This window comes from Salvia splendens, chromosome 13 (assembly GCF_004379255.2).
Source record: "Salvia splendens isolate huo1 chromosome 13, SspV2, whole genome shotgun sequence".
Lineage (NCBI taxonomy): Eukaryota > Viridiplantae > Streptophyta > Magnoliopsida > Lamiales > Lamiaceae > Salvia > Salvia splendens.
The window spans coordinates 18,157,943-18,178,393 of record NC_056044.1 but is presented as its reverse complement, the minus strand read 5'-3'; the positions used below and the strand labels follow the sequence as shown (position 1 = coordinate 18,178,393).

At 34.6% G+C, this 20,451-nt stretch overlaps 3 protein-coding genes across 4 annotated transcripts; 1 reads left to right on the top strand and 2 right to left on the bottom strand.

Annotated features, from left to right (window-relative positions):
* Nucleotides 1-705: 705 nt before the first annotated feature.
* Nucleotides 706-2,208, bottom strand: LOC121760632. The gene is made up of 2 exons (XM_042156273.1): nucleotides 1,327-2,208; nucleotides 706-1,245 (listed from the first exon to the last, which is right to left on the bottom strand). The coding sequence occupies exons 1-2, from the start codon at nucleotides 2,206-2,208 to the stop codon at nucleotides 706-708; spliced, it is 1,422 nt and encodes a 473-aa protein (XP_042012207.1).
* A 720-nt stretch (nucleotides 2,209-2,928) lies between these two features.
* Nucleotides 2,929-5,724, bottom strand: LOC121760264 (L-ascorbate oxidase). The gene is made up of 4 exons (XM_042155911.1): nucleotides 5,418-5,724; nucleotides 5,213-5,305; nucleotides 4,342-4,554; nucleotides 2,929-4,228 (listed from the first exon to the last, which is right to left on the bottom strand). The coding sequence occupies exons 1-4, from the start codon at nucleotides 5,700-5,702 to the stop codon at nucleotides 3,092-3,094; spliced, it is 1,728 nt and encodes a 575-aa protein (XP_042011845.1). The 5' UTR covers nucleotides 5,703-5,724; the 3' UTR covers nucleotides 2,929-3,091.
* Nucleotides 5,725-12,403: 6,679 nt separating this feature from the next.
* Nucleotides 12,404-16,605, top strand: LOC121759968 (DNA polymerase delta small subunit-like). Of its 2 annotated transcripts, none has more exons than XM_042155554.1 (15): nucleotides 12,404-12,463; nucleotides 12,641-12,770; nucleotides 13,186-13,292; nucleotides 13,384-13,510; nucleotides 13,619-13,726; nucleotides 13,947-14,062; nucleotides 14,165-14,248; nucleotides 14,357-14,425; nucleotides 14,499-14,570; nucleotides 15,161-15,252; nucleotides 15,325-15,452; nucleotides 15,674-15,775; nucleotides 15,852-15,919; nucleotides 16,039-16,105; nucleotides 16,349-16,605. In XM_042155554.1, exons 1-14 carry the CDS (start codon nucleotides 12,404-12,406, stop codon nucleotides 16,096-16,098), a joined length of 1,323 nt encoding a protein of 440 aa, XP_042011488.1. In that variant the 3' UTR covers nucleotides 16,099-16,105; nucleotides 16,349-16,605. The 2 variants fall into 2 exon arrangements, with proteins under 2 accessions (XP_042011488.1, XP_042011489.1); XM_042155555.1 differs by having other exon boundaries at nucleotides 16,039-16,133.
* Nucleotides 16,606-20,451: the final 3,846 nt, after the last annotated feature.

Sequence of the window (20,451 nt, the reverse complement as noted above, 5' to 3'; positions counted from 1 at the left end):
GGAATTGTTCCTCACTGTTTATGTGATATTGGTCCTTGAGGATGTAATATTGAGGCCGTGGGTATTGTTCCTGACTGTGTATATGATATTGATCCATGTTTATGTGATATTGAGGCAGGGAGAATTGTTGATGATTGTGATATGTGCAATCTGATGTTGTTTATACACCCTGTGATGAAGCTTTTCTGAGGGGATGCTTAGCCACCCCTGTGTCAGGTTTGGAGGCTGTGTTAGTGTCTTCTGTTGCTCCTAGGCCTTGTGTTGTTGTCCATATGCCCTGTGATGAAGCTTTTCTGCATACTTTACCCAGCCACCCCTGTGTTAGGTTTGGAGGCTGTTGTAAGTGTAATGTGTTGCTCCTAGGCCTTGTGTTGACTGCCTTATGCCCTGTGATGAAGTTTTTCTGAGGGAAATGAAAAAGAGCCACCCCCTATGAAGGGTTTGGAGGCTGATTAGAAGTGATAATACCAAAAATATGCACTGATTAGTTTGTAGTTTGTACATTGATGATGTTTATACAAAATGCAGCCTATTTAGCTTAGTAAGCCACCCCCTATGAAGGGTTTGGAGGCTGATGCCATGTGATGACACTTCTCTGATGGCATTAACAAAAAATGCAGTCTATTCACAAAAAATAGAGTTTACATCTTAAACACCAACATATGTTGGTGCTTATACTGTAAACTCCAGTCCCTAAACTTATGTCTAGTACCCTAAAGCATGGTTAAGCCGCCCTATGTCATATGAGTCCCCAGTGTTGTTTTCAGGCAGCTTTAGATACTCCAAGCTCTCTCTCACCAATCCTTCTTCAACCTGAAGTTGTAAAGGCAACCCCTCTGTTCTTTCCAACCTGTTCTTGTTCATATGAGGGATCTTATAATCATTCTTCCCATGCACTTGTAATATTGCTGTCAAACAGCTTTGCAAAGTGATGAAAACTCTATTCAGGGTCTGTGGTGAGAGTTCTTCAAATGAGTTAAACACATTCCTAAGCAAATCATCAACACTTGTGGCCATCTTGTCATCTTGTAGTGACTGTATTGCCCTGAAATACCCGAGGTCTAACACATTTGTGTCTGGGGAGTTGGGTGGTTGGCTAATTAGATGGAATTCAAATCCATCAGTACTTGCAAGTGCCTCAAATTGATGATCAGCTGCTCTAAGGTGAGGTTTGGCATTATCTTGCTGTATGAAAATCTTCTTGCTTGCATTGGCTGGCCATTTGGCTTTGATTGATGGTATAATCTGGCAACAAACTGTGTATGTGACTATGTGATGACATGAATATGATGTCTGATAGCTTTATTGGCATAAAAAGTGGCATACCTGGTTTATGAGACAAGCTGTCATGACTTCCTTGGTAATTGACTGAATTGGCTTTGTCTCCATTGTCCCTTTTGGCCTGTTCTTTGAACTTCTTTGGGCTGGTATCTGTTCTGTGAATGGAAATAACCCTATTTTACCATCGAATATGATGTCTCCATCAGGCCCACATAGTGGCCTACTCACAGCAGCCATGAACATCACTTTAGTGATGAATCTCTTGGACTTACAGGACCTGTATGGCACATCTTCATCCGGCAACAGGTAGTATCTATCTGATGTCTTTGTCATGTAGAACCATTTCTCGTCAATATGGACAATGTTGTGCATTGAATGGTAAAGAAGTTTACCTTCAGCGAGTGTTGGCTGAATATGAGAAAGACACCATTTTATCCTTGCAATTTTGTTGGTTTCAGTAAGTGTAGGCTTGATAGCACTTGTATGAGGTTTCAATTGATTCCTCTTAAGAAATCTACCAATTGTTGTCTTGCTTACTTCCATCTTAGAAGCAACCTTCCTTATGGTTGATCTCTCAAGCATGGACAGGTTTCTAAACTTGTCTTCATCTAACATGAGTTTGTCTTTGTGTTGATAACCTTTTACTTTGCCTTGCATCATGACAGGTTCCCCTCTGTCCATCTGCTGCTTACTGATGTGCCATATTCTCTCTGCTGTCCTTTTGTGGATGTTGAATTTATTGGCAGCCTCTGCACAAGAACCTCTTGGCAGCACTCCAGCACTACTTCGCTGTAGAAGAAACTGTGCAATGAGGTTTTTTTGTTGGCTAGTCAAGGCTAATGTAGGCCGATGCCATCCGGACTGCCCCTGCCACTGCCCCTGCTGCTCCTGATCAGGGTCCAACACTTGGACCACCTCATTCTCCATTACCCAGTGATGAAAATTTTCTGAGGGTATACTACAAAACCAATAGATTTTCCTTTTTTTTTTTGTTTTGGTTGGTGGAAGTAAATGAAGAGTAAAAGTGAATGTATTTATAGGAGTGGTGAACAATTTGAATGTCCTTGTACATTTTCCCTCCTTACTTGTAAGAATTCCCTCCACTAAATTAAATTGGCATTCCCTCTCAATTTTTGGCAGGAGACTGAAATAGGAAACGTGCCATATCTATACACAATTGCAGCTTTAATTTTGCATTTATAGTGCAACTTGCACTTTTTTTTCATTCAATTTTGTGTAAGGCAGTAAACATGGTTTCAATTGAGGTCCCACATTGTTAATGAATTTAGTTAATGACTACACAATTAAATTGAAAATTTAATTTAATTGCATTGTTTAAATTGAAACATTAAATTAAAATTAAACATTGAATTTGATTCAATTACATTTATTACACCAAAAGTCAAAGTGGTCCCACATTCCACTACCTACCTCCATTTACTACACCAACCATTCAAACACTTCCTTAAAACCCGTGCCGAGTCAAACAACGACTCCAAATGGGGGACGGAGGGAGTATTTATTTAACACATTCAACATTCCTTTTTAAAACTTCGTGCTTAAAATTTTTGCCTCAACTATGAGGGAACGAAGGGAGTATTTAGTTGCGGACTAGTGGCATTCCATCGGTAATAGTCAAATCCGTCGTAACTTTTTCAACCTAGTTTTCAATATATTTCTTAAAATTCACGTCGAGCCAAAGTGGGACATCTAATAGCGGACGGAGAGAGTACTAGTTTACAATACCAATTGAAGCATGAAAAAAATAATGAATCGGTGATAAACTAACCTATATCTACATAACTTATTTTTATGGTTTGTAAAAACCTTTAGCATGACCACATCCCATAATAGAAGATGGCAATTCACCCACTCTCTCAACCCCTTCTTCAAAAACCACTCCCATACCCATGAAGAAATGTGACTCTATATGACAGTGGAATGCCCACACACCAGGGTTATCCGCTCGGAACCTCAACGCCGTCCACCCGAACGGATGCACGGCCACCGTGTTTTTCATGATGGGGTCCACCAGATTGAAACTCCCAGCATCCTTAGTCGCATCAAACTTCCCCACACCATATCCCAACACCCAGAAATCATGCCCGTGCAGATGCCACGGGTGCGTCTCGCTGTTATCCGGGTTCATTGTGTTGGCGTTCTGCAGAATGACGTCCACCGTCGTGTTGAACTTCAATCTATATGCCGCGTTGCTTGTGGTGGCGTTGGGGTTCGTTTGGACCGCAGAGATGTTGTACGTGGTGAAGTCGTGGCCGTCGGACAACGGGCGCTGGTCGAAGGCGTCGAGCAGGTTGTGCTTGTAGGCGATGAGGTAAGGAGTGTGGGGCATGTTGAAGGACACATTGTTGATGGACCACCGCCGGTACCCGCCCACGTTGTTCTGCGTGTTCAGCATCACGATGGTGCGGTCGGATATTTGAGGCGGCGGGTGGATGAACCCGCGCCGCGCCCTGATGGCGCCGCTCTGGGCCAGTCTGGGACGTCTGTCGTCCCAGTGGGGCCCAGCGGGTGGGGTGGTGGGCGGGTCCCTCCGCGGGTGGTTGGGATAGTAGTTTAGGATGGCGAGGCCGTTGGTGGTGTTGCTGTTTCGGCTGACGATCTTGGCGCTCATCCAGTAGTTTCTAGAAGGATCCTGGTCGGCAGTGACCAAGACAGAGTAGGTCTCCCCTGAGTAAATGAAGAGGTTTTTGACGGTGAATGGCTCCACGTAGTGGCCATCGGCTTCCACGACGGTCATGTTGTGGCCTTCGATTTCGAAGCTAAGCGCGGAGAGAGCCGTCAAGCTGCCGATCCGGAGGCGGTAGGTCTTTCCGGGTACAACTGTAATAGCGTAAGGTGCACACTCGGGATGGGAAGCATTGCATAGTGCTGTTGGCGTGCCCGGTGTGCTACAATCGAATTTTCCTCTCCCTTGAATCAAGATCGACTGGGAAAAATATATAGATATTAGAGTTTGTTAAAGTAATTTGCCACTTTGATTAAGTGATTAGTATATCAATTGTTTATAAAAAGTCATAAATAAATTAAAAGGAATGGTACCTGAGGCTCTCCAACCCAGACAAAAGGAATTGATGAGAGACCAAAAGATTGTTGTTTGCTGCTATTGTGATACCAATCGTTGAGGATGATACTCCTATCATAGTCGTATTGGAATGGCTCTGATTCTCCTTCATTAAGCAATACTCGAAGTGACCCATATAGACCATCTTCTCTTTGCATACCATAATGTGCATGGTACAAATATGTTCCTGGCTGCAAATATATCCCAAAACCAAATATATTCATGTCATTTGTTATATACCTTCATTAACTGATTAATAGTATATTGCTTTTTTATTGCAGTTTACAATTTACATTATTATACTATGTTTTTGTACAATCTTTCTTTTTTGGATGATTTGACTATCTAGATAGTTATTAAATGGTTTGAATAAACTTGACCTTACACACAGCTATCATAAGTTAGGCATTAAGTTATTGCTTAATTTATTCGTTTAGTTTATATTCCCCTATAGAGATAAGGCCTCAATTAATATTGAATTCCAAACAAACGTAGATATTTTACACCACATGAAGATTATAAATCATGTTCTATAAATCTTGTATACTGTACTCCTTCCGTCCACGATTACAAGTCCACATTTAATATGACGCGCATTTTAAAAAATGTGGTAGAAAGTGGGTGAAAAAAGATTAGTGGAAGATGGATCCCACTTTTATATATTACCAGTTTATAATAAAATGTGAATGAGATAAATTACCAAAATAGTAAAAAAAAAAAGAGATATTTATTGGTATATAGATGAAAATGACAAAATGAAACGTGTATTGGTGGACATAGCGAGTATAATTTTATATTCTGAAGAATAAATAGGAGTATATGCTTTTGTAGGAAGAAATTGGAGCTCACCCTGTCCACTACAAACTTGTAGACAAACGTATCAGCAGGCAGAATTGGGCACTGTGTCACCCCTTCTGTTCCATCCATCCAAGGTGTACCAATCTGTAACATACCAAACCCAAATGATACAACCAATGTTAAAAAAAAATAAAAAAGGTTGTTGCGGAGACTGGAGATATATGCTTGATAAAATAAAACAAAACTAAAGCTTAACCTGTCTAATCCCATGCCAATGGATTGCCACATTTTCAGTGAACAAACTGTTTTTGAGCTCAACAATGATTGTATCTCCTACCCGAGCCACGATGCTCGGGCCAGGAGATCTACCGTTGATAGTGATTGCGAGTTTCTTGTAACAATCGGGGGACTTCATCTCGTACTTCACCTCCCATTTGTAGCGTCTAACTCTCGCCTCAACTTTCGGAACGCTACCGCAACAAGCAATCAAACATAATATTGTCAAGAATGTTATCAGTCTCTTCTTCAAGAACTCATCCATTTTTTTTATTTTTCAATGCTTGGTGTATACACAGAACTATAGTATTTATATAGAGATTGATGATGTTGGTTTGGTCTTATTATAGAGTGAGTCAACGAATAAAGTTATACTCGGTCAACTATTGAAACAACGTATATTCTAGGTAATTTCATTCCGTTGAATAATATTATTGCTTCAATTAAATATCCTCCAAAAAGGATTGTTCCATTTTGTAGGGGCTTATTCAATTTTAACTCCTTGTATTCATGCAGTATTATTACTTTCTTAGTAAACCTCGTTGGTTTTTATTAAAACTAGTATCACGCCGTGCGATGCACAAGTCATATTAATTTCTTCATATTTATTTCATTATGCGAAATAAAATTTGAGAAATGATAAACAAAAGAATATTCGACATTCTCTTACTTTTGATTATACTTTTTCAATCACAATAACCCTACCTGGCCACAAGAGTGCGTTTAAATGCTAACTTTTCTTAAAAATGTCAATACAATCACATTAAAATTTCAACAGATATTTGTGTTGACATTTAAATATCAGACTTAAAATTAAAAAAGCATTTTAATTCCGTGAAAATATGAATTAACCGTTGAGTTATAACTACAGGAGCAAGTTTACGTTGCAATAATTTAAGATTGCACTGGTGAGATACTTCCTAGCCGAGCTTCATTTCATTGCAATATAGTGACCCTATACACTAAAAACCCAAACCTTGAAACCTAAATCATAAACCCTTACCTTTAAAATATACTCATCATGACCAACAAATGAACCAAATATCTATAAAATTCTCCATCCGCCCAGTTCAATTTTACTTTGTTGATCACTTATTCTATTTTGAGGGTTTTAGATCTGTATTCGATATCTTACACTGGGTCGGCCTACTTGACAATCCTTACTGATAGTAGAGGTTTTTTTACCTGAATCTTGGCTGCAAATCTGATTATATGCTCATATCAAGAAAGTGCAATTTTAATTAAAAAAAACATGAAGACATTCTTTTTTTTTTAAAAAATTATGCAAATCTATACATATATAAAAGAGAGTTTTGGATCAATATGAGTGGCTCGCTCGATATATTTGAATCCTAAACCATAAATACTAAACTCTGAACTCTAAACCATAAATACTAAACCCTAAACCCTATTATCTTCTAGATTTGATATCATTTAGAATGGCTCAATACACTTGAACCCTAAACCATTAATCATAAACCCTAAACGCTAAATATTGAACCCTGGATCTAAACCGTTGCCTTCATCTCAATTATATGGAGATATGTATTAGTATTAATTTTCATAAACTTTCTCACTTCCTCTTCGCCTAATTATCATAAAAACAAAAAAATATTTCCAACTTCTAATTTTATTGAAATATGCATAATAATAATTTATTATTAATCGGCTAGACTGAATTAAAATATAGATGAATGTTAGTTAATTTAAATTAACTAAACGTAAATAAATTAAATCAAATACTATCAATCACGAGTTCTAATTATCTGTCTCTCTCTCCATTTATCTTTGAAAAATGCTAAAAATACATACAGTCGATGTATATTTTGAAGCTAAGTCAAAAATAGAGAAGCCTTTACAAATGAAAGAAAACAAATCGATCTCAATTATCTTCGGAATGACGCCGGCGGTCGAGGGATGAGTGAACATGGTTGTTTCCGGCTGCCGCTGCTCACTTAAGATTTTCGCCATTTATCTTTTTTGTTTATGCACTTGTGCTTGTTCTTGGGGGTTTTCCATTTATTTATATAGAGCCAAATCAGTTTTGATTGGCCATGGGTGCAAATGAAAAGTTTTAGCTCTAATTCCTCAAACAATAATGTATACGTTTTCATTTTCAATTGGAGCCTTTTAGCTTTCTATATTCATGTAACTATTGGCCTTCTATATTCATATTCAATTGGAGCCTTTTAGCTCTAATACGTGAAATAATAATGCGTTTCACATTTATTTTCAATTGGAGCCTTTTAGCTCTAAGCTAAGATAATAATGCATACATTTAATACATCAAAAGTTATTATATATATTTAAATATAATTACAATGGCATTCTTGTTAATTTTCTCAAAACTCCCTTTTTAAATCCCAAAGTGTGTCATCTATTATGAGACGGAGGGAGTATGTAATAGTAACTTATATGAAAAATGATTAACTTAAAAGTAGAGGAAAAGAAACCAATGCTAATAAAAATGATTTAATTAAAATAGAAAAAACCATAGTATTGTTAAACGGCACAACTAAGACTTTAAATTTTTATAACTTATAAAAAATTTTATTTTGTTTTTAATTAAATACACAACAAAAATAAAGAACATGTAAAAAGTAAGGAGAGACGAAAGAAAAGAGTACACAAATTGTACAGTTTCTAAAACAACACAATTGAGTTAATCTTAATTTCATACTATTATTATATTCCATTTTAGGTATTTTGTAAATGTAATTAATAGTAAATTGTAGTATTAGTCAAATATGTTAATAATATAAGCATCTACATAATTAATTTACCTAAATTGAGTTAACCATGATTTCATACTATTAATTCCCCTTTTTTCCTCGCAATTTATAATACTATTAATATGCTACTCAACCGCAATTTCTGTCATGAATTTGCCAAAATATGAAACAAATCACGGAGGGAAGGAAAATAATAAATTCAAAATTAGATCGATATTTTAACTGAGAATAGTTCAAAAAACCTTCCTGTAAATACTTGTTTCTTCTATAAATAAGAGGTTGTAAACATGTAATACAAGTATAACAATACAATGAAAATACACGAATATGCCTAGTCTATTTCTGTCGATGAACTCTAGTCTATTTCTTCCATTGTCTGACATGTTAATGCCGATGAACATTTCGAACCCATCCTTGCAAGTCGTCTCCCCGCCAGATTACATGTTGTAATTGATATTCCACAATAATAGTAGCTCAAGAATTTGCATATTATGCCTAAGCAAGAGTTTTGCAAGCGCCCATCCATACTCATTATCTTCAGCTATACCAGAATTTATATGGGAATATAGAAAAATAATGGCATAAATGTGTGGGAAGAAGAAATGGCTAGGAATTCACAGAGTTTTTGAAATAGAAAAAAAACCTCTCAATAAACCTGACGTAAGGTTGACATTTGAATACTATTTATGTTATTTCTCTAAAAACTTTTCAAATTATCAAATTTTATTAGAATATTCATAATGGCATAATGGAATCAACAACATCTCCCCACAATGTGCAAAAAAGCATGTTATGGCTGTGGAAAAAGGGATTCAAATACGTTATAAAAATAACAAAGCGAGACAATTTTCAACACTTACTCGGAATTTGATAGCCGGATTTCGATGAGTCTAGATGTAGAATGCGTAACAATTTTTCCAGTGTCGACAACCACACCAATGATATCTGCAAAAAATATGAAGGTAAGAATCGTGGACAAAAAAAAGTGTAAAGTAAAGTTAAAGATGCTAAACTTACCAAAAAGTGGTTCATCACATACATTACCAATCTGCGTAATCTCTTCAAATTTAAAAGCATTTTTGGAAATTGAGGCTCATTAACTGCAATCATTTGTGTGCTTGAAATCATCTTAATGTGGTATGCATGATTTGTAACTGGATTGCGAGGCCGATTTTGCCTCACGAGAAAATTGCGTATACGAAATATACCCCCTTCCCTAATTAGTGCACCAAACCTTGCGTGTAGAATTCGTGGAATAGTTGCTTGAATCCTTATGCCCTCAACACAAAAAAGTCCATAGGTAATGGTTTCATATAACTTGCAAAAACATATCTAAAACGCACAAAACAACGTACCATTCGATCGTGAAGCACTCATTCTAAACTCACGAAATTGGTTTTGTCTCTAGGAGCGGCAACTTCATAGACATAGATACAACGGACTTTGATAATCGAATTAGTTTTCGTTAGTTGTAGATCATCGAGCACGGTGTGGAATGGTTCCATGGTATCAACCTTGCTACTTGTGGGAAGAACAAAAAGATGAAGCTTAAGCTGTATAAGGTAAGTAGGTATGTGTGGATAGATCAAATCATCTAATGTCATATTTATAGGGAAAAAATGAAGCATGAGGCATCATTTTAATTAGTGGAGAAACCTAATCGACCTACAATTCTATTCTATGTCATATTTAGAGAAACATCCACCGTTACAAAAAGAAAAAAAATTTCAAGGCAATCTCAAAAATTGGGGAAAAAATATAAAACTCTCAAAAGTCATTATTAAAATACCAAACCACATTATTCTATTTAATACTACTACACGTGTATTCGATGAGTACTGTGGTTAGGATATTAATATTAAATGCTTTACATATAATTATGAGTTTGTGCATCATCATATTATTATTATTATTATCAACATAAAATGAAAGATCGATCTCTCTTCCCTATTGTCCTTAAACGTTTCTTCTCTTCGTAACCTCTTGTTTTCTTCCTCCGTCTCCTCTTCTTCTCATTCCTTGCTGGATAACTAACCGAGGCATCAAGAGCAAGGTTCTTATAATAATTTTTTCCCTACATAATGTCAAATGACAAGTCATAGAAACATTGGACCTCCAAAGTATGTGAAATAATTTTAAAATAAGGGTTAAAATTGTGAAATAAATACTGAAAATTTAATAAACGTTATTATGTACATTAAATACAAATAAGATAGTTGACTGTTTCAATTTAATTATTTCCGTTAAGAACGTTATGTCATTATTGGATAGAGAATGGTTTAATTTTATTTTATAATGTTCCTCAAGAGACTTTAATTTCTTTTAAGTTTTTAACTTAAAAAATTTAACCGACACATTCATCATTTATGCTCTTAATTGATTAATTACGTAATACTTATAAATATTCGAAGTGCCTTCCTGGAAGTGTAAATTAATTTATTATAACAATAATAAAAACCGTACACATTATAATTTTATTTAAATATTTATAATGGCACATTATAATCCCAAACCAAAATTTTGGTCTTATTTTTTTCATAGAGGAGATACCATTTTCACTATCGTAAAACTGGAGTTGGACTTGTTCTTATTTTAGATTAATAATGTGAGAAACATCAAAATTATGATCAACTAAAGAAATCGTGTAAATTCCATACAACTTCGTTGTTTGAAAAGTCCTGCATAATGAATGTAGGTCCTACTGAATTGTCTGCTTTTAAAATGTAGACTTGAAAATGTAAACATAACATTTGTTTGACCAATGACATAACATATCCATAATCCGACAACGGGGTGGTTTAAAAAGATATATACAATTGTTGATGTTGATTCAATGCTCCGAATTCTAAAAAATGATATAAATATATTTTAATAATGATATTGAAGATATCTTACCTTTCTCCTACATATCATACTGTAAAGTTTAAAAATAATGAAAACAAAAATCAATGGTGAGATTAATTTGTGTGGCGCATTTTCAATCAATCACATAACTGAAGGGGAAAAGGAATCATGCTGAAAAAACTGTGTTTGGCTTGTTTTTACCCGATTGGATATGGCTCTATGGTCAGTACTATTGAGCGTGCTAAAAGGTTCTATTTTTTGGAGCCGCCGAAGTGGACCCCTTCCGGGTGAATTTTGATGCCTATTGTACCGTACAAAGTCCTAGAGTGTCAACTTTTGTACAACAGATATAACTTTTTTTTTATCGAACTTTGATTGAGGCGTGTAAAGTACCCACACAAAGCATTTTTTAAGATTAAGACAATGGTCGATCTTACAAGAGCATTTCAAAAACAACTTGATAGGTCAATTACTATTTAGGATCAAATTTACAACGACATTAGACTATAAAATACTACGTACTTAAAATTGCATACAATCAAGGGAAAAGATCATGCAAATGTGATTCACATCACCTATTCGAGTTGCGAGTTAATTGGGTATAAGCTAATTGGGTTGAAATTTTATCGCATTAGAAATTTACAACCCTAATATTGAACTGTCAAGTTTCGTGGTAGCCCAACGAACTAATTGGTTTAAGTGTTTTATATTTTAATAAATTAACATTTATAAAAATTAAAGATGTTAATTATATAACAAACATAAACTCAAATACTCCTACAATTAAGTATAATAAGACATTAACTAGAGTAATTTTAATCAAGTTATCAAATGATGTAAAATATGAGAATATGTTATGAGGAATATTTACATGTCAAAAAAACACTATAATTTAAGATTTGTAAAATTAAAATAAAACATATAAACGCATTTCAATAAATATTAAAGCATATTTTAGAATTAATAATATTTCTTATAATGAATACTATGACTTAGTCTACTTCTAAATAATGCGGAAGAATGAGAGTAGTTGCATCTATGCCCCTCTATGGGTCCACCCCATATTAGTATTGCAGGCCCAGCCCAGCAGACTCAAATTTTAAATACTAACCCTATTCGTGTTGTGGATAATTCGGGCTATTTCAGGGATTTTCTGATTCTTCGAGTAAAGTTCCTAATTTGGTTTATCATATTTTTCTGCCAATTAGATTGCTTTTTGTTTAAAATGGGCCTTTTTCTGCTTATGTGAAATAGAAGGCCCATTTCAATCTGGAACTTTACTCGAAGGCCCATAACTTTACTGGAAGGCCCATTTCAATCAAGAACTTTTCTCGAATAATCATAAAACCTCTCCCCTTATATTCTAGGTTCTTTTCACTATTTTCCCGCCATGGAAGTGGACTCCGAAAATGGATTGCTGCAGAGGAAGCAAGCGACATACCAATCTCTGGTAAATCCGAGAACAAAAATCCCTTCTTTCTCTTCTTCGTTTTAGTTTTTAACAGTTTTCTTCCTTCAAACTGCCTCAATTCAGTCCGTGTCCATGAAATTAATGATGTTATGTTCATTCTCACCGTTTAGATTACAATTTGGGGGTTTTAATTTGGTGAGTTTTCATTAATTGCAGGATGAGACTTTTCTGATAGCAAAGGAGACTTACAAAGGGCAGCAGTACAGTCAAATTTACTTTGCAAGGCTTCATCTTATGAGAACTATGCTTTACTCCCTTTTACCCACCTGGAAACCCCATTTGCCAAGTATGATTATTCTCTGATTCTTCGAGTAAAGTTCCTGATTTTGTTGATTTTCAGCTCTTATTCTCTGCAAATTTGCTTCCTTTTTTTTCTAAAATTTGGCCTTTTTCATGAAACAGGTGAAATTGAAATGCTTTGTAGAAGCGATTTATTGCTCTGTTTAGCATCAACAATGCTTTCATTTTTTCTTGAGTTTTGGCTCTATGGAGCTTTGCAGTTTCGGCTTTATTTTAGTCAGCTAATTGATTTGCCTTGAGATTGTAGTATAAATTGTAATTTCAGTTTAAACTAGAATATGTATAACGTTGTACTTATCTTGAAATTGAGCGGATATGTTAAAACACCTTTATATTCAGTAGCGTTAGGCTAAATGTTGAGCTTTCATGGACTGAATGTGCCTCCCTTTTATCTGCTGCAGGTTGTACTGTGCTTGGACTGGAGCAAGGAAAGGAGTGCGTTATTGTTGGAACTCTTTATAAGCACATGAAGCTAAAACCTTCCGTACTTGATGAGTATTCAAAGGAGGTGCTGGGGTCATTACCGATTGATTGTGTATTGCGTATAGCATTCCTTATTCTACATGTTGATTTTTTTTCTTTAACTGTATGATACACAGAGGTCAGCGAGCCCACTTGTACAACCCTGCAATTTTTTGCACTCGGACGACTATCTTGTTCTTGAAGATGAGAGTGGAAGAGTTAAACTTCGTGGGGCCCTTCTTTTGCCTTCTATATATGTAACAGGTGAGAATAGCTGGCCTTGAATTCCCAAGTATGCGGTAGGGTAGCATACTCGTGAGTGTGTTGTTTGTAAAAAATGTTAAATCTTTGTTTTTTGTGATAATTACATAGGGATAGTGGTTGCACTGCATGGAAAAGAGACTGGAGCTGGAGATTTTGAGGTTGAAGATTTATTAGAAGCTGGCCTTCCGCACCAGATAGATCGTCCACTTAACTCTGGTAGGAGCCACACCATTTCCATTGTACTATGAACCATGACAATCATATTTGTCTAAGCTGCATAGATAGTCTGTTTTATGTATTAAAGATAAACTCATACCTTATTCTTTTATGCCTACATGATATTTGAATGATAGATATTGCTCTTTACTGGAAACATAAATTGTATTATCTGTGGATCAGTCCATGCATCTTACTTATGTATAATTAAATGGAACAGGTGAAGATAAATTTGTTGTCTTTGTATCGGGTTTAAGTGTTGGGAGTACCTCGGCAAATCCTCTCCATTTTCAGCTCTTTGTAGATCATATAACTGGACATCTAGGAGACGAAAAGGTAGCATACTTCTTATTTTCTCTGTATCACCTACCTGGGAATGCTTAACTGAATGGTAGTCTGTCTGATTCTTCACAAGTCTGCTATTTACCTTTGTATCAGGAACAAGGAATGGCAGCTCAGATTGTTCAAGTTGTTATTGCTGGTAATTCTGTTGAAATTGGTCGGGGGCTCCTTAACGGTCAGGTGATCGCGATGCTCATAATGATCTTTTCGAAATGTCATTGTCTCAATTATTTATCGTTTGAACTTTGAAGTTTACTATTTTACTTTTCTAAATATTTTGCTTGGTAGAACTTGGGTTCTAAGGATCAGTCAAAACTGTCAGAGCCCATAAAAGAGCTTGATATACTAATGAGTCAGGTAACTGTCTATACTTCTCATTGTACACAAATTCTTCCTAGCTACAATTTTTAATATCTCATGCCACATGCAGATTGCTGCAGGTATACCTGTGGATATAATGCCGGGAGAAGCTGACCCAGCAAATTTTGCATTGCCTCAGCAGGTATATGTTAAGCTAATCACGTTTTGTTGGAGTAAAAATTCAGTGGTCTAGACACACAATGTGACATGGTGACACGGTGTGTTCCTCTTAATGTTTTTTGACTAGTGGAAGTAGTAAAAATATAGAGATTTAATGTATAGTGACTAAAAGGTAATACACTTAGAATAATGTGAATAGAGATTTAGTGTTTAGAACCAAAAAGTTTTTACGACAAATGTAAGGGACCAAATTTGGACTTTAGTCGTAAATCAATCACCTAGAATAATGTGAATAGATATTGAAAATAACATATGAAAGATGTTATTATATATATGTGTGCATGTATTCGTTCATAGAGTAAATTGGAAAGTTTCCAAATTTCAAGATTTTATTCCATTCGTAATAACTGAATACCTTATATAGTTCAAATCTCTATATTTCTACTACTTCCACATGTCAAATTTTAATTAGTGGGACACACAATGTCATCATGCAACGTGGTGTGGCTAGACCACTGAATTTTTACTCGTTTTGTTGGATCGGATTCATTTATGTAGACTTCTATTATTAACTGTTATGTTTTTATCTCATTTATCTCATTCTATTGTAAGCCTTTGCACCGATGCCTTTTTCCTGGGTCGGCAGCGTTTAACACTTTCAGATCCTGCACTAACCCTCATTCCTTCGAGCTAGATGATGTGAGGTAGGTAATAATACCATTTGGACCAAGTTTTCACCACAAGTAGATAAATTCATAGTCTTGAAAATTCTTCAGGTTTCTTGGGACATCGGGTCAGAACATTGACGATCTTGCTAAATATTCTGATGCGACGTGTAAACTTGAGTTCCTTGAAAGGACATTAAGATGGAGACACATTGCACCAACAGCCCCAAATACTCTAGGTTAAGGCTGCTTCATGCAATTTTTTTTTAACTTTTTCAATGTCCGATGTTTATTCTGTGATTTTCCTTATACCATTGACCGATTAATAATGTTTTGGCATAAGGATATGTCATATTTCAGAGATTTAACATTAGCTAGTTAACTGAGTATTGTAATTTTATCCTACAAGCACATATGTTTATGCAGCTTGACCAATTAAGCACCATTCTTCTTGCTTCAGGGTGTTATCCTTTTACTGATAGAGATCCATTTTTCATCGAGATGTGTCCTCATGTCTACTTTGTCGGGAATCAAGAAAAATTCGACACTAGTGTGATCAAGGGTAATTTTCGTTTCAACTAATTCTGTTATTTTACTATAGAACGTAGAAATATAATTGGGGCTTGCTTAAACTGCAGGATCTGATGGGCAAGTGGTAAGACTTGTTTGCATTCCTAAATTTGCTGAAACAGGAACAGCTGTGATGGTAAGTTCTGGAAAATGTTATTTAGGAAGTTTGGGCTCATTATCTTAATCTTTATACCTATAAAGTCAGGTATATTTCAGTAGGCTGTTGTTACTAAATTAAATCTTTTGCTGATGCAGTTGAATTTGAGGAATCTTGAATGCCATGCTCTCACTTTTGGGTCTCAGTTTGACTCTTAAGTGGAAGGTATGGACTGAAAACCCTTTAGTTGAAGGTATAATGATGAAATTATTTGATCAAAACTTACAGGGAGTAAACAATCAAAGAATTGGATACATAAAGGTGCCATTTGGTTGCCATGACTAATTATCATATGATAATCACCATCTAGGATTAAGTTTCTCGATTAACCTTGTTCATGATTGCCTCAAATAATCCTGGCATTGTGATCGTGACCGAAAGATTTCAGAAGCTCACGTATGTTTACAGGGCTGGTCGCTCTGCAAAGAAAGATTGGAGCTAAAACGAAGAAGCTTCATGTCGTGGTGCGCAGGTATCTCATTGGTTGTCTCCAGACGCCAGATCTTATAGCGGGTTAAAAACAGAGGACACAATGTAACCGTAGTTTACTGCAATTTCTATCAGGTAGTTGTACTTGTCAGTGTACATTCACAAAAACCCCAAATATATTTCTGTTGTCATGCTATAAACTGGGCAATAGAAAGTGTTTGGTGTGTTTCCTGTTATGTTAGCTTTTGTCAATTAGGCCAACCCAACAGGACATCTGCTGCTTTTTTTCCTTGCAGATTTTCTAGAACCTGACCAATGCAACGAAATCAAAACCATTAAACCAATTAATAACTTAACTCGGATAATTATCACTATTTTCAATTATAATATTTACTAAAAAATCTAATACTCCCTCTGTCCCATTAAAATAGGGACATTTGAGATGGCTTTTGTATTATAAGTTGTAAATAATTTGATATATATGGATAATGAGTTAGGAAAAACTTTCTATAAAAGAAATTTACCATTTTTGTGGGATGGACAGAAAAAGAAAGTATCCCTATTTTTATGAGACAACTTGCTTTAGGCATGAGCCTTGGCCGAGCCCAAACATGGGTAATGGTTAGTAAACTGTCACCCCTAAGAGGAACGGTATCTAAGCGCCCTTTACCGCTAGGTCAAGGGGCTTGGATTAGTTGACAACCCTAGTTGTGCCTTGTATTATCAGCAAAAAGTGCAATTTTCATGATTTGTAATACTTCATTTATTCATTAAAAATGAAACGTTTCTTAAAAGAAACACAATCCCTATTTTTTTCTCTCTTACTTTAATCTATAATGTCACTATCTCATAAAACCACAATCATAAAATTTTGTGTCAAGAAGCAAATGTTTCATATCTATTGGAACGGAGGAGTATTATACATTTTATAACCTGATAGTGATAACGCAAAGCACATCACATTGTTTTAAGATCAACATGAGCTAGTGCATTGTGATAATTGAATTTTCGGTTCATTACCCAACTAGTAATAGGAAAGTTATATTCATTCCGGACAATCAAAATTAATAAAACTTATCTTGAAATTCTTATTTACTAAGCGGATTTAGCTTAATTCTTATTTGTTATTCATGGAATACATTTCAATAACTAGGATCTGAACTTTATTCAAACTTCTCTTGAGGACATTATAAAACCAAACTCTTCTGGGGCGTGACTCAACATAATAACAATCCTAGCACCGCTAGATACTATTCACCATTACCAATATATTAGGATTATTGGATTACGAAAAATTCGCACATTTTGATAAATTAAAGTAATGCATAATCAATATCGTATACTCAAGACTAAATATATTAATTAAAAATGTTAATTATCAAGACATCATCTTTCAATAAATAGCAATAACGACTTGTCTTACCGTTAGATCTGTTCAGTACTATACCACATTGGTATCAACTTATTTCGTTAAGGCTTCGAAGTATTCAGACTGACACTGTTACTTTTCGCGATATGTAGTCAAGACCTATTTAGATTGTAAAATACACTTTTTTTGGCCTTTCTTTAACATCCCTTGATTGCTTTAAAATGTTAAAAACTGACGGTGTTACCTTAAAGTGAACGTTGTCGACAACCAGTCTACCTAAACAAAAAAATTTGACTTATTCTATTTTTATACATTTAAATAGGTAAAACAACCATTACATAGTGATAAAGTAATCTATTTTATTTATTGAAAAATAAACAAAGAGTTTTTACAATATATAAGTACTCGAAAAAAAATTTACAGTATACAAAACATTAACAAGTCAAGCATTACAATCGGAAGTTGAGATTACGACGAAACACTTCCTCTCAATATTATAGACCTAAAATATAATGTCTGTAATTTTCTTTTAACGTGGAAATCCTAAAGTTATAACAAAAGATAAACTAAATGAAAACTCTAGTTGAGGGAAAAAAATGAATATCTAAGATAATTTGTCTACCACTTTCTACCTACTTATTATAATAACTACGATAGATACCACTTTCTACCTACTTATTATATTAACTACGATAGAAATAGTATTTACTAAAACAACTTAAGTAATTTAAAATCCTAAACTTATAACGAAAGATAAAACTAAATGAAGACTCTAGTTGAGGAAACAAATCAATATCTAAGCATATTTGTCTACTAACTTTCTATCTACTTATTCTATTAACTACAAAAGAAAATAGTAACTACTAAAACAACTGAAGTAACTTGAACCCTAAAGTTATAACGAAAGCTAAAACTAAATGAAGACTCTAATTGAGGAAACAAATCAATATTTAAGCATATCTGTCTACAACTTTCTATCCACTTATTCTATTAACTACGAAAGAAAATAGTACTCCATTTGTCCGCGAATAGGAGTTTCGTTTTTTCATTTTGGTTCGTCCGTGAATATGAGTCCCAGTTCATAATTACTACAAATAACAAAAAGGCCAAACATTCCACTAACTCAATGCACTCACGTATTATTTAAAACTAATATATACAAGTGGAACCCATAATCTATAAACTTTTTCCATCAATTTTTCTTAAAACTCATGACGGAAGAAATGAGACTCCTATTGCGGACGGAGGAAGTAACTACTAAAACAACTCAGAGTAACTTTCGACAAAGTGGATTTCATCCTTCACCATGACTACATCACAACTCGCATCATTGAATAGGACCTTTGAAAAATCGTAGAAAACGTAGAGACAAGTCCATACAATCTAACGCTCAATAATCACTCAATGATTGAGATTGGGTGGAAACCAACACCTCATTAGTTAATTATAGATAACTTATAATATGAGCCACTATAATCTAAAGAGCAACTCTATGAACGAAGATAAAGATTATAGGTAAAAATGCCACAAACATGGTTGGTGAACCGTTTGATAAGTCAACAAATCAAACTTTGAGCACTATATTTAAGGAGACGAGAAAAAAGGGAGTCATCCCTCACATTTTTACCGATAATTAAGCTCAAAATATGTTAATAACGACAGATCATTTATATATGCAACGTAAAATCTGATTTTCGAAGTTAAAAAGGTAAAACAAGTAATAAGAAAACAAATCAGATAATCGACAAATCTTTACCATTTACTCACTTTGTCCCACGCCATAAAAGACGTCTTTTTTTCTTTTTAATTCGTTCCCACTAAAAATGTCACTTTTCATTTGAAAAAAAAATTTCTCCTCTCGTATTAATATAAAAAATATATTTCTCCCCTCAACTTAAAACACAAAACAAAATCTCTTAAAATCTCATATCATCCCACAAGTGTAACATCTTTTATAGGACAGAGGGAATAATATTTTTATTCTACAAGAAAATATAATTAATGTCAAATCAACTAATTATGGAACATATTGCGTCTGTTCTATGTTAATAGAAGTGTTTCATTTTCTGGACTCGTTTAAAAAAATAATGCTCCCTCCATCCCACTCAAGATGTCCACATTCTTAAGTGGCACGTGACTTGGAAGAGTTGTTAGGTGGAATAAGTAGAGAGTAAAATATAATTGAATATTTTAATGAAGACAACGGAGAGAGGAATTTATTTCGAAATATAAAAAGCGGACATCTTGAGTAGGACAAACCCTAAACGAAATAGTGAACATCTTGAATGAAACTTAAGGATTGATAAATAGTTAATGTGGATAAAAACCACTATAAGAGAAAGAATAATATAGAGAAAAGTCAAACCAAATTAAACCAGAGAATAATATAGAAAAGACTATATTATTCCCTCTCTTAATTTGATTTTAATCCACTTTAACTATTTATTGTTATTTTTTCAAAACAAGTGTAGAAAATGAAACACCTCTATTAACAAGAAACGAGTGGAGTAATAGGTATCAAAACAACTAGACTAACACTCTAAAAATTAAAACATTCCATTTATTCTTAGTTGTTTTTTATGCTCAACACACTAAAAAACACCATATTAAACCTCAAAACCAAAGATTTCATGTTAAAAGATGTAGATTGGAGGGAGTAATTGTATGAAAAATAAAGTATCGGAAGGAAACAACACAACAATATAAGAACCAA

Coding starts and splice junctions, on each gene's coding strand:
- LOC121760632 (XM_042156273.1), bottom strand. CDS start 2,208: ATGGAGAATGAGGTGGTCCAAGTGTTGGACCCTGATCAGGAGCAGCAG. Junction 1,246..1,326: donor CAGCTTGTCTCATAAACCAG/GTATGCCACTTT, acceptor GTTTGTTGCCAG/ATTATACCATCAATCAAAGC.
- LOC121760264 (XM_042155911.1), bottom strand. CDS start 5,702: ATGGATGAGTTCTTGAAGAAGAGACTGATAACATTCTTGACAATATTA. Junction 5,306..5,417: donor ATTGGCATGGGATTAGACAG/GTTAAGCTTTAG, acceptor GGTATGTTACAG/ATTGGTACACCTTGGATGGA. Junction 4,555..5,212: donor ACAAGTTTGTAGTGGACAGG/GTGAGCTCCAAT, acceptor ATATATTTGCAG/CCAGGAACATATTTGTACCA.
- LOC121759968 (XM_042155554.1), top strand. CDS start 12,404: ATGGAAGTGGACTCCGAAAATGGATTGCTGCAGAGGAAGCAAGCGACA. Junction 13,293..13,383: donor TTGATGAGTATTCAAAGGAG/GTGCTGGGGTCA, acceptor TATGATACACAG/AGGTCAGCGAGCCCACTTGT. Junction 13,727..13,946: donor AGATCGTCCACTTAACTCTG/GTAGGAGCCACA, acceptor TAAATGGAACAG/GTGAAGATAAATTTGTTGTC.